We start from the raw sequence: 14249 nt of genomic DNA on the forward strand, positions 1-14249 counted from the left end.
AGTTGATTGGCATCAGCACTCTATATTGGTAGTACTTGATATCATGTAAATGTGCACTTAATGGGCTCTCCTGTACCAAGACAGGACAAATATTTTGCACTACACCCTGGATATTTGAAATAATTTTTCAGTGCAAAACAAAAAAATGCTACATTCAAAGTCAGCCTGCAAAGCTCAAAACTTCATTGCAATGATCTATCTTGAGTTTCCAGGGGTGTCTTGACAGTAGAAAGGTGGTAGTGATGGACACTACTGAACTATTTGTGATACCACATCATGACACCATGAGGTCTTATAGTACCTTCAAAGATTTCTTGATAAAATGTCAGTAAGATTGAGGAAGGGGTCTCAACAGAGGTGCAGAAGCCACTGAACTAATTCTTTTTCTCTCTTTACCTCCCCTCCTCTGGGACATATGGTCACACTGGTGTGCTAAGGTGTCCCTGGGGAGCTTTTCCATCGCATTGGAGACCACAGTGGGTACCATCACACACTTTTCTTTCTGCCTTCTTCAAAGAGTGCAGATTCTCTATCCTTCAGTGCAACCATCCCTATCCTGGGGCAGCCTGATCTCCCATGCTAATCACGTCAGTTCTTTTCCGTTACTTTTGGTAGGAGCTTACATGGGGTACTACCCAACACTGAAAAATGAGGCTGTACAAGTACTAGAACCTGTCTTTGTAAAGGGAGATGGGGCGGTGAGGGAAGAAGCGGCAGATCTGAGTGGAAGGGTGGGATGTGAGATTACTGTCGATGTCAGTGGTGCCATCCCTGACTAATACCGTGTTGTGTTATGTGCATCTGGGATTGAAATACTGTTCTGATACTAAAAGCTACCTTAAAACTAGATCTTGGTGATATTTTGTCCTGATTTGGCTATATAGCACTTTTCTATTTGCCTAGAATTATTAGCACTTCATGCAGTATTTCAGAATTAGAGTACACATTTCTTAAACTAGAATGGGGTATTTCTGAGGAACATGGCTGTATTACTGAACCTACATCATGCAAGATTTAAAAGCTAGTTAATGTGTTATTTTTTAAAATGAGAATAATATATTGACTCTAGTATAGGAAGTAATTCCACTTTTAAGTTGTTAGTATTGCAGGTATATGCGATGGTAGGTTTGTTTATAATCTTGGAATTAATTTAGTGTGTTTAATGATAGCCAGAAAAGCCTTTACAGATAAGTGTTACAGGTTTTGTAGCGTTATTTGTCTTTGTTTTTATTCTTCTAGGTCCAACTACTTTGATTTTATGTAAATTTTACTTTTAACATGATCTTTCAAATGTAAACTGGTATAAAATCTTTGTATTTACCAGGGATGTTTGGACTTTTGACCTGCAACTGCAGCTTGTGTATAGCAGTCAAATAGTGAGATAGTAAATTGTTTGGGGTGCAGGGGAGGTGTTCAGGATCACAATTTCCTTACATCTTCCCCATCCAAGCTTGAGCCTTACAACTGCTGCCTGCCTCTCTTCAATTCTCATTGCATCTTGTCACAACTTTCCCATTTCACAACTTTTTGAAAGGTGTTTTCCTTCTCTCAGAAGGAAGACAAATCAGGAAGCAATGGATATGTTTTCTATGAAAATAAAAGACCATATACTAGATGTAATTGGTCATCTGATTTTCTGTTGCTTCTCGTGAAAGTAGCCTGCTCTTGCATCTTCCATGAACGAGCAGAAGGAGGGAACTGCACTGCAGCCCTGGGTGTATGTGGCGTTCTCCAGTAGCACCTGTTTCTTGCTGTTCTTAGGGGTCAGTGGATTGTACCTTTTGTCCATGGTCTGAATGGAACAGCTCATTTATGTACAAAGTAGGCTTTGCCCTACTGACTTCCTTAGAGCTGCTTTTATAATGCTTGTTGATGCAAGGGATTAATTTTGCTGCTTTTAATAGAAAGAGTGCAGGTTTCCCAGATGTCATCTTTGACAAATAGGGATGCAAAGCAGTTTTCAGTGGGATCAGTCTTCTGAGTAGGAGTGGCATCAACTAAGCCATACCAACATTTCTTTTATTTGCATCAGGAATGATGTCCTTATAGTGTCTTACTACTTTTTTTTTTTCTCATGTGATATTAATATTTTTGCTTAGGAATTTTTTAACACTTAAAGGAGACACAGGTCAAGCCCAGTGCCTCTTTAACAGGGAATAAAATGAGTGAACAATGTGACTTATGATTGGAATCGCTGTTACCTTGTTCTGGAAAGGATGCTTTCTGTCCTGTTCATAACATCCTGCAGTTGCTTTGATATTTAAGAAACCTATCTTGGATGTCTTGGTTCAAGCCAAATACCTTTGTTTCTTTGTCACAGTAGAAGTGAACTTTTGTTAGGTAACAGGTCACACTGAAACAACTCCTGCAGGTACTAGAGTCTATCACAAGTCTTAAAGACGAGGTGAACCTTGCTTTCCTGGATGGTTGTGTAGGGGTGAGCGTGTGTGAGGCCTTTCAAAATCAAGGACATCGTTCTGTAGAGTTCTTGGGTTGAGTAGGGAATAAGAGAACTAATACATGCCAGATATTAATCATTTGGACTAAAGTATTAATGTAAGGTGCTTCTATAACCTCTAAATAATGAGATACCAGCATTTGTGGGGATTACAGCAAATTGGAGGAGTGCTGACATCCAAGAACCACAGAATAAGAAGCAGCAGATTTTGTCATCTAGCTGTTGACAATGACAATTAGTATTAATGAGAGGATAAAGATCACTAGTCTTTCATATATACTCCTCAAAAAACTAAGTAAAATAGCTAGTAAGCTGAAACTGAAGAATTCACCCTGAATTCTGACAATATTTTTTTTGTACACCAAGTCCTCAGATAAAGTAGAAATTAAGTTACTTCTTTTGGTTGTTTTTCGCTCATGTTAAAAGTTTTATTACTAAGCTGTCTTTCAAGATCCTTTTTTAGAGTGAAGTCTTCTCAGTTAACTGAGGCAGGGAATTCTTAATGCAGTTGATGATAAGAAAAGACAAAATCTTTATGCATCAGTGGACCCATTGAATGTTTTATTTCCCCTTCAGGGAAATGCGAGGAAAAAAAAAAAGTGGAGATACTGATCTGAATGTATGTTTCTTGGTAATTTGTTGCATTGGCCTTTGTCTAAAAATATAAGCACAAAAAGATGGGAAAATGTTGGTGTTCTTTAAAAGCTTTGCTCTGTCATCATCAGATTAAGATGTTATATTGAGGCATCTTTAAAAGGGCTTAACGAAGTCAGCATCAGCAGATCCAGGTGTCTTCAAGCTGCCTGTCCTGCAGTTAACATCTCTCAGCTCTGTGTTACTGACATAGATAATTGCTCTTCCTTTTTGCCTGACATTTGTAAACTGTTGGGTTACAAAGATGGCAGTAGATAGCACTATGCTTTTCTTGAGGGTTTGTCTGAATGTGAGGGGATAATTACAGAAAAGTGGAGTAAAATTAGAAGCTTTCTCTTTTTTTCTTGTTTAATGAAGGCATGTTGGAGGATAGATTTTTAATATGTATTGTGTGTTTGTAAACAAGTGGTATTGCAGCAGCAGCATTTGGAGTTTGGGAATGTCTTTTCTGTCTCTTGTTAAATTGGCTGCTGATACTGCTCTGGAATTTCTTCGAAGCCATGTATACTGAAAACCCCACAGGTTTGCAGTAGTACAGAATCCACAGGGATGCTGAATGTGAGCGATGGCCTCTGTAGTCTTACAGAGTGAGCAGCCCTGTGGTTTTGGGTTTGTCACTGTTTGAGAATAGTTGGCCGAATTGAAATTAAAAGCTTGTGATGGTTTTGTGATTTTTCTAGGGTAGGATACTTTTGTGCTTTGTTTGCTTCTGGAATTTAGGTCCAGAATCATTCAAGTGCCAAACTTGTTTTGGGAAAACTGGAACATTTTACTTGCAAGCTAAGGGGAGGAAAAACTTAAATAAATGTTTTCTTGGCTGAATAATCTTTCTCAAGATATTGTGCATCAGCTTTATGCTCCACTTTTAGAGAAGTGACTGTTGTGTTTTACTGGAATGCTCACGTTATCGCAGTTGGCAAACTTAAAACAGTCTTGACTGAGGGGACGGTTAATGAAATCCCGCTGGCTAAGATCCGAGGAGCCCTTGCTGCATGGATGACGGTGTGCGTGTGTTGAATGAGGTAGCAGCAAGGTGCTACACCAGCTCAACCTGCTTAAGAGGATCTTGTTCTCCATCCATGGTCTTGCACATCTTTACACCAGTTCTGATGTTCTTTTTTTTTTATCCTTTTGGATCACTCTTTGGCAGGTTCATTTTCTGCTGAATTCATAAGCTGAGTGTTTACTAAGGAGTTGGGTGATGATTTCTGTGGCAGAGGTATGTGGGTGGGTGTGGTGTAGACTCTGTGACTGGGCACGGGAGACGGGAGCAGGACAGTAGCAGCCCAAGTAGCGTTAGGGTTGTACTTTGTTCTTCGTAGTCCATAAACATGGATTTAGCATTGTGAATCCTTTGTTTACATAACATATCAGGTCATTATTAACCATTAAAATCAACCTAGGGTTTGTATTGGCAAAGCTTACTTCATCTGGGAAGTGAGAAGAGATTTTACCTTTAAGAAACTCTTGATTTGTGTTTCTAACTTTAATTATAGTTGGTCTTTAAAGCTTATACATTTTCACAGTGGAAATTGCTTCTCACAGAAGTTGTTAACCTAAGCAAAACCAGAGGACCTTTTGAATAAGCAACAGTATATATATTTATTATTTACATTGTTACCTTTCTGTCCCATCATTTATAGAGATTCTTGCCTCACATTTTTTCAGAGGTACATAATACCCTTTCTGAAGGAACATCCTTTCTAAAGGAAATGTAGCAGAAAGGCAGGGTGATGCTGATGGGAATTGTCTATTAAGGGAACTACAATAATTTTCAGTTTTCAGCTAGAATTTCCATTTTCAGAAATGTGATTAATGTACTGTATTAGGAGGAATAAGATTAAGCTGATCACAGATGTTCAGTTCCTTTAAAACAGGATAAGCAGTTTGGTGCTTCAGCTTACGTTTCTGTTAGTATCTCAGGTGCAATTGAATAGTTAACTTGGGAACAAACAGAACAAGAACAAAATGAACAAAAAATCATACTGAATTGGGAAGAGAAACAGATATTTGAAGACTCCCAAAGTTGCCTTATGTTGTAGTAAGTATTTTTGCAGGCAGTTAGTAGAATGTTTGCTTAGAAGTGGCAGCAAGCTTGCTAGGTTTAAAAGTATAATTGTGAGTTAAGGCTTTTATGTTTGGATAATATTTGGTTTTTCAGCTGCTTTTAGGCATTTAACTTTAACCTGTATTAAGATGCAGTTCTGCATCAAGAGCAGATACATGTATAATAAGCTTGAAGCTTACTCTGTTTTTCATGAAAAATAATTTGGATCAAATGGGAAGAGGAGAAAATGGAGATACTAAATAGTGATAAGAAACAACCAGGCATTCTACAGCAAATGTAGGGGGTCTGCAGTTTTAGTTTAAGAGTACTGAATTTTTATGTGTCTCAAATTTGAAATTATTTTAAAATTGCAGTTCTGTTACAGTTTTCTCCTGTAGGTAATATAGGTGGTAATACAGGTAATAATAATGAATAACATCTACTAATGCAAAAAGAATCATAATTCTTGCATAGAATCTTGTCATTTTCAATTATTATTTATGTTAAAAATGCTATTTTGTGTTAAATCAGAGCTGCATATTGTGCACTGTGCAGCCTTTCCACTGGGTGGGGTATGACTAGTATAGTAAATATTATGTTCAACGAGCCAGAATGTCTCCTAAGAAGAGCAGAGGACACCGATTCCATTTTTGGAATGCCTCAAGGGTATTGGCTCCGTGGCTCAAACGTAACTGTAAAGAGCGTGTTGCACACAGGGCCTTGAACTCACAGATACATAATTGTGCACTGTGAAAACAATCCTTTAGACAATTCTTTCTTTAGTATGTTACTGGATAAATTATACAAACAAGATGCACTTTTTGCATGTTCTAGAGACATAGTTTGTTTCATAGTTTAATATTAGAGTTGAACAAGAAGTGATTAGCTGACTTTCCCTCTTCCTTTAGGCATATCACTTAAAAATTGCAGGATGTGTGATCAGTTGGAGATTCTGAACAGGGAGATTGAAAGGTTATTGCAGAACAACAGCGTGGAAGAAGGCACTTTAAGCTCAGACAGTCTTCAGCCGTCAGTGACTGACCCCCTGGATATAATCACTGATTCAGACAATGGAGCAAAATACGTATTAGAGCAGGTATTCAATGCCATGAGATATAGCACTAGGGTCTTTAAAGTTAGTTTATTGTATTGTCTTTTTTTTGTTTGTTTAATATTTTCCTTCTCTTATTGGAGTGGGAATAGTTGGCTGTGGGAAAGAATGTAGATAATGTATTTAATCCCCTATAGAGAAGGTGCAGGGGAAGTAAATCCTGATGTGGATCTAGCTATGTGCTCGTGGTTTTCTTCCTCATTCTGCTTTGTCACAGTCATGCAAATTTTGAGATTTATTGTTCATGAAGTAATAGTGATCCACAGATGAAAGCCGGATTTGAGGATGGGTTTGTCTTTTCCCCTCTCCTTTTTTTTAGGACTGTGACATGGCATTGGAGAACACCTAGAGATGATTGTTGTTTAGGAAGTACAAAGTGTTTCTAAACAGCAAAGATGCAGGGGCTTCAGAGATTTGGAAAAATATGACTTATTCTTTAAAAAGAAAAGTCAGACTATATATTGACATGTTTATGAAGGATTACCTAACCTGTGTTTAAATTTGTCCTCTCACTTGGAGTGTTAACAGCCAGTTTTTACTCCTTTGAAAGAATTGTTAATGTTTTAGTTATTTCCTACACCTACTGTGGCAGTTCCCCTGCATCTTTAGTTGCAGAATGCTGACACGCAGGGTCTGTGTCCAGTGTTGTTCTTTTGTCTTCACTAATTTATTTTATAGGCCAGTTCAGAAGTGACTTTTTCTGTCCTGTCTGTCTGGTTCTACTTTTCCTCCGAAATTCTTTTCCAGCATTCTTGTAGTTTGGTAGACTATTTTGGATTAAATACAGGCATTTTCTACTGATTTTCAAGCTCACGTGCAGCTTGGGAGCAAGCAGCGTTGATGTTCCATTGCCATTCTGCATGTGAATTGGGACACCTGGATTAAACAGTTGTTCTTGTTCAGATGCCTTGTGATTTTTGAAATGTTTTCCAAGGGTTAATTTTTGGGAAATGGTGTTGTTATTGATATAATTTGCTGTCCTTGAAATAAAGCTTCTGAAATTTTCTCTATTGCAAAGCTTATTAGTGAAAGGGACTGTGATAAGGAATATGTCTTAATCCTGAAGCTAAACTATGGATCTTTATTATCCCACCTTGCAAAACCACTGAGTAGCCACCTGGATTTAAATCCTCAATGCTGCAGATGTTTTCTGTGATGAAATTTAGTACAAACTGGTAAATCTTCCCTTGGGCACACTGATGGAGTTTAAAAGCATTTCTGCATTTTTTTTTTTGCACAATATACGCTTATTAAATTTCACACTCAGAATGCTTTTAAATACTGTAAATGGAATAGACTTGTTGATTACAGTTTGTTACTGTTCTGGAAGTCTTAATGGGATCTAAATGAATTGATGAGAGTACAATTGCATTTTGTATTTATTTCAAAGGTCTCAACTGTTGGTAAGTGGTGGAGGGTGTATTGCTTTACTTGGACTTTTCTTTCCAGTTTCAGTGTCTTTCTGAAAGTATAAAACTGTCAAGGCAAAATAGTGGAATTTGCTTTATAATGTAATAGAGGCAAAACAATTCCAAATTTTGTAAACAATAAGTTCATAAATATATTGGTGCCTTACTTTGTCTCTTTTCTTCCAGGAGCCAGCAGGAAAAGAAGGATTGATAATATTTGGTCCTACTGACAGCTTCAAGACTCAGTCTGGCACTTCTGAATCAGGAAATTCAACATGTGCTGGAAGGATAATGCTAAATGACTCTGATCCTTTGCTGCCCTCCTCTGGCTCTCCGTTTCATTCAGCCCTGCAGGGAGAAACCATTCGAACCTCTAATGCTGTGTCAGGTAAAGCATATAGAGGACATTGAAGAGAATTCTTATTTCTTTACATTTTATCTGGAATTTAAACCTCAGAACTTGGATTACCTCTGTTTGTAGCTCTTAACATTTCTTCATCTTCCAAGGTAAACAAGGATGTAAACTTTTAACTGTTTTGACTTGTTCCCTTACTGCCATTGCAGCCTTTTTCTTGTGTAAATATAATTTTAGTGGTTTTTTTTTTTAAAAAAAATTATAGTTAGTAATTTTTTATGGGGGAACTTAATGGAATTTCATATTCAATTGAAGCAGTTTCAACTTTTTACCTGCCTACTACAGGCTTAAAATTCAATTGACATGTTACTATTTAAACTGATGTTCTGGAGTCTGCTGTTTTTGCAGTGACATTTATAGTATTTCACTGAGGTGATTGTCAAGTTACAACTTCAGTGTTAATATTTTTAACATATCTGCATCGATGTTTATGTTTCCATAGCTTTAACAGTTACCTTTCTGTGGTAGCATTGTTAAATACAACACTGGAAAGAAGAGGAGTTGCACTATAAAGAGATGGTGTTCGATAAGGCAGAACAGTAATGCAGCTGGTGCAATATATGAAATAAGGAGGCGTTTATCAGCAGTGTACGCTGCAAGATTGGGAAAACCTTACTAACGGATGCTTCTGAAAACTTGTAGCTGTAATATGTACAGCTGTTTAGAAATATCTTTGATTCTTTCAGCAAGTACTCTTATTTAGGAATTCTGTTAATGTTCCCTTTTGGCTTACCTGTGCATTTCTTAAGCCAGGAATATGCATATGACTACTCCAAAAACATTCTTGGGGGAGAGCTGGGGGATGTTTCTTCTTGTTGTTTGTAAAGTACTGTTTCTGTTTACCCAGTTCATTGAGGTATATTTACTATTGCGTATTACAGTTTCACGTGAGCAATGTAATTGCAATGACTGCAAAACATGGTTTCTGCATTCATTTAGGAGAGCATTTACATGGCATGCAACCCATTTAAAACGTTGCTCCATGGTGTAAGTGTCTGTAATACTTGTTCAAACCAGGTTATTCCTGAATTACTCACAATGCAGTTTTAGGTCTTACTTATTTCTCTCATGTGCTTCTGTCTTCTCAAATAAGTGAGTCTCTAGTATGCTGGAAAAGACTTTTGAGAAAAAAGGGATCCTGGTTGTCAGCACAGATTATTTTTTACTGTGGCTTCATCTGTGATAATTGGGGGTTCTTTGACTTTTTTTTGGTCATTTTGGTAGATCATATAGACTGAAAACCTTTTTGTAAATAACCATGTCAAGGAGCAGCCTTTCTCAAATTTCACTCAATGCAGAGTTTTTTCTTCCAGAGAGACATTAAATAAGATTTTTATTTTGTTCTTTTCTGTATAATTTCTTCTATCCAATAAACCTTGTTAGAGAAATAAGGAAGGGAAAGTGTGTTGCTTTATCCTGAATACCCACTAGTGTTTTTGAAACAACTTAAAAATAGCAGCTAAAGTATTTAATAGTCAAGATACAGACCTAGTTTATTTTAACAAGGAAGATGAGAGTATTTCTCTGGTTTTACATTTTGTTTAAAATCCAAAACCTCATTATTCTTTGACTAACCCTGTATTATCTAAACAGCAGTAGCTTTGAATTTCTTTAAACTGGCTGTTGTTTTTACCTTGTTTCTTATCCTGCTGCAGGTTATCAATAGTCCTTTCTACAAGAGAATGTTATTGATATCAAGCACCATCCTCACCTTTAAAACAGTAACTGTCTGTACTGTCTGTCTGGATGAGCCCTTGTTCTTCTCCATGCATGCATGGGTCCTGTGTCCACGTAAGGAGTGGAACTGCTATAGGTTTTTTCCCCAGACAAAACCCAGGGAATAGGTTACCATGAAAGGATTTTTTTGAGAAATACAGAAATCCTAATGCTATTTAGTAAACTATGTCAGTATAGTGTCCAAACCCATATATTTAACTTAGTACTTTGGAGGAATTCAGTCAACTTTTTGTTCATATTCAGTCACTATTAATAACTTTGAAATTCTAGTTAAGTATTTGTTACAATAACATAATGAGATTACATCAAAATATTTAATAATTACTTAGGCTATGAATATTTTTGAATCTGAGTTTTGAGCCTTATGTTTCTGTTCAGCGTTTCAGGGTGGGGACAGTGGTGTCCGTACTATGGAACAAGCTGTAAGTTCACAGCCAGTGCCATTAGAATCTGAATCTAATACTGACAACATGGAAAATAGTTCTCCGGGTAAGATTTCTTTTTAAATCGAGCAGAAAATGTGCGTATTTGTCCACTGTGTGTGTGTGTATGTGTATATACATATATTTTTAAATAACAGAAGAGTTTGTAACAGCTGGATTACGTTGGCACAGTGCCCAGTGATGTACTTAATTGCTACTGCTATTGTATTACATTCACAGAAAGCATTTTATCTGTTTTCAGCGTCATAAAATGAGGTGGAGATATATATTATCACAAAGAAAATAATGCTGTGTTGAAAAAAAAAATTTAAGAAAAGCCGTCTTCCTTCACCACCAGTTTAATAACTATTTCCTTGTTTTTAGCATCAGTTTTGGATGATAAAGGTGAGCAAAGCAATGAGGAGGAACAGAAAACTATCAAGCCTACAAGTAAAGAGTTCAGGAAAACTTGGGGGTTTCGAAGGACTACAATTGCTAAACGAGAAGGTGTAGGAGATGTTGATGTGGACTCTAGTGAACAACAGCCACAACAGCAGCAGCAGAGCTTAAACCTCAGGCGTAGTGGACGGCAACCAAAGCGAACGGAAAGAGTGGAAGAATTTCTGACAACAGTAAGACGCAGAGGAAGGAGGAGTGTTCCTACTGCTCTGGAAGATTCGGGTGAACCAGCGTCCTGCCCAGCTACAGATGCTGAAACTGCTTCAGAAGATAGTATTGAGAGCACTCCAGATATAAAACCTGTAACTCGGAGGATTGGCACTAGGAGTAGTAAGGACCAGAAAGGCTCTAAAAGCAGACACACAAAAGAGGAAGAAGAGGAGGAGGAAGAAGAGGAAGATGATACTTCTGATAGCGATAGTGATGGGTTAACACTAAAAGAACTGCAGAATCGCCTAAGAAAGAAACGCGTTGAACAGAAACCTGTGCAGCTGACATTGAAGGATATACAGAACCGCCTGAGGAAAAGAAGTTCAGAACAAGATCCTACAGAAACAGGTGATGTCCAGTCTGAAAAGCAAGGCGAGTCTGAGCTGCCTGTCAAACAAGAGCCTGAGACCGCAGACAGCACTGAGATTGCAAGTCAAGTGGTTGTGTCCGAGGAAGACACTGAAGATCTTCAGGTTCAGAAGGAGGTAAAGCCTGCCCTTGGCACAAAAGGGATCACAGAGGAAGAACCCGAAGAACTGCCCAAAAGCAAACCCGAGTCTGAGATTTATGACCCGAATGCACTTTATTGTATTTGTCGTCAGCCTCATAACAACAGGTAGGCAAAGGTTTCGACTAAAAATGCAGTGCAAGTAGTTGGGATTTTCTGTGATGAAACATTAAACCAAATGCTAATGCTTACTTTTTTGAGTATATGTAAATAACCTGTTGGGTTTGTTGGGAGTTTGGGGGGGAGTTTATAACAAATATTTAAAAGGGGATAAACAAATAAATACAGAAATGAACAGTGAGGCAAAACAGTATATTGGTACTTTAACAGGGTATTAATAAGATCTGTTGCTTGAAATATCTGTTGAGCGTTAATTGTCTTTCCGTTTCACAGTGTTTTACTGTTCCTTGGGTTTTTTTCAGGTTTATGATTTGTTGTGACAGATGTGAGGAATGGTTTCATGGTGACTGCGTGGGTATTTCAGAGGCTCGAGGGCGATTGTTGGAAAGGAATGGTGAGGACTATATCTGTCCAAACTGCACCATTCTACAGGGACAGGATGAGCCTGTTTCAGAAATAGACCAGCAGGAAGCTAAAGCAGGGCAAATGAATGTGGATGGCACAGAATTCACAAGCATAGGAACTATTGAACAAAAATCTGTTGAGGACCAAGGAATCAAGGGTAGGATTGAAAAAGCTGCAAATCCAAGTGGGAAGAAAAAACTAAAGATATTTCAACCTGTAAGTATTTTAATTTCTTATTTTTTGTGTTTCACCGAGTACATTGAGGCAATGGCTTACTTGTACGGATATAAATCTAACTTGTTTTTTTAAAGCTAAATAGAAAGCTGAACAATATTACTGTTTAGCAGAAGTTTATCCATAGTACAGGAACTAAAACTAAGAAAGTGTTATTTTGAAGTGAGGGATTTAAAAGTTTTATGTAGGTGTAAGGAAATGCTTTATGCTAGTCTGCCCTTTCTAAATACTGTTTTGGAAGTCTTTGAATAAAAATATTAAAATTCTGGACTGGTTTATACTAGCTTTGAAATCTCAAACAATTTTGGACATTTTCAATGATAGTGAAACTTTTCACTTAACACTGACATGTGTCTGGAGTTAATTCCAGCTGTATTTCCTCTGTACTTCCAATTAGTCTTTGAAGTTCTGATTTCTGTCCTGATGCTTCTTCAACTTACTGATACTAGAGAATTGCTTTATACTGACTTTTTTAACATAAAAATGTGTATTTCAAATTATTGCAAATTCTGGCATAAAATAGAAGTTTAAATTTTGTAATGGCAATTCCATGCTCAATTCAAAATACAGGTAAAATGCACAGTTTTAAAAACTTCGTGCTACAGTGGTTGTCTTTGTACTGCTAAGCTACTGTAGTAATGCCAATGTCTTGAACATTTTCCTTCTTACTGTGCCTTGAAGAGCATGTTTTAGTGTATTTGCTCTTAGAATGCTTCAGCTATTTGTATTTTTTCTGTATGAATTTGTTCTTTCATACAGAAAAACTTAGAAATCATCCCTAGAATAAGTATTACAAGTTTGAATATAAGCATTTCTCTGGAGGAATCTTTGTTGTACATTTTCAACAAAATGTTTACGGAATGCCCATCCCCACCCCCCCAACTTCTAGTCAGTTTAAATAGCAGAGCTATCCTTATAAGCATAGTGAGTTTAACTTACAGATCAGAACAGTTCGAGCTTAATATATAAATATTTACTATTTTAAGATTAAATGTATAGAAAAATATTTTTCTCAAAAATGGTTTCAAATACAGTTTCAAATACATTTGTACTTCTTTGTACGCAAAAACATTTTTGAGAGTCTGGTTCTGTTGGCATTGGGCTGCATTTCAGTGACAGTATTAAGTTCTGCTCCTGACTGTCAGCAATTACTCTTTGATATTAGCATGTTAACAAGTTACTTGAACGTGTTAGGCATCTCTCCTTTAGTGAAAGAAAAACATAATTATCATTAACTTCTGCCTCTTGTGGAAGAACTGCTTATATTTTAGGTGGTATTTTGGCATTTGGAAATGGAATGGAACTGCTCTACTTGTGTTTGCCAGGTGGTACCATGTTTTGAGAGAACTGAACAGTCAAGTCTGTGTTTTAGCCCCTGCTGTCCCTCATCCCTCAGTCAAGATCCCTCTATGGCTTGTATAAACAAGCACCACTCTCTCTGCGGAATTCCCTGCCCATTCTAGGCAAAACATCACTGCTATTTCATATGTTGATGTGCTGAAATCACGTGGCTGAACAGTCTCATTATCCAGTTTATCTGTTCTCGTACACCAGTATTCTAAGGCCTTTGAGAAAGAATCCTTTTTGTTGCTGTCCGTAAGCACCTCTAGCTGTAGAGTTTTGGTTTGGGATTAAAACTCCTAGAAACTGTGTAAGTACAGACATCAATACTGAAAGCTTTGTCATCATCTGAGTAAATGCCCTTAATTAGAAATGACAGCTCAGTTAATCTGAAGTTTGAGGTGCTTCTTAGGGAATGTGAATTGATAACTTCTTTCTTGTACTTCAGTTAAGTGTGTACATGATAGAAGAGTATTCTAAAGCGTAAACTTAAATTTTATGGGAAAATTTCCAAACCCAGGTTTTATCAGACTGCAGCAGATAATGCTGTCTTACTGACTAGACTGGGGAAAAATAAGCCACACTATGGAAATAATTTTTCTTTTTTTTACTGGAAGTATTCCTGAAAAACTTACTTTTGGTAATTACAAATTGCAGTTTATTGGTAGGGGAGAGGCTGTCTAGAACTGCGGGAGCTCTGAGTGTTAGGTCAGTTGTGT

The 14249-nt window shown here is 37.2% G+C and overlaps 1 protein-coding gene across 3 annotated transcripts in view; it reads left to right on the forward strand.

Annotated features, from left to right (window-relative positions):
- Window positions 1–14249, forward strand: part of DIDO1 (death inducer-obliterator 1) — a 55756-nt gene that overhangs the window by 6128 nt on the left and 35379 nt on the right. For 2 of the 3 annotated variants that reach the window (XR_012625526.1, XM_074843097.1), the window contains exons 2-5: window positions 7866–8067; window positions 10210–10320; window positions 10638–11538; window positions 11853–12171. Coding sequence is in view for 2 of the 3 variants with exons in the window: in XM_074843097.1 (XP_074699198.1) it covers window positions 7971–8067; window positions 10210–10320; window positions 10638–11538; window positions 11853–12171 (1428 nt within the window). In the remaining variant the exon portion in view is untranslated. Of the gene's footprint in view, window positions 1–7865; window positions 8187–10209; window positions 10321–10637; window positions 11539–11852; window positions 12172–14249 lie in introns of those variants that run through there. The other variant, XM_074843098.1, reaches the window with a different exon arrangement.

This window comes from Strix aluco, chromosome 17, assembly GCF_031877795.1.
Source record: "Strix aluco isolate bStrAlu1 chromosome 17, bStrAlu1.hap1, whole genome shotgun sequence".
NCBI lineage: Eukaryota > Metazoa > Chordata > Aves > Strigiformes > Strigidae > Strix > Strix aluco.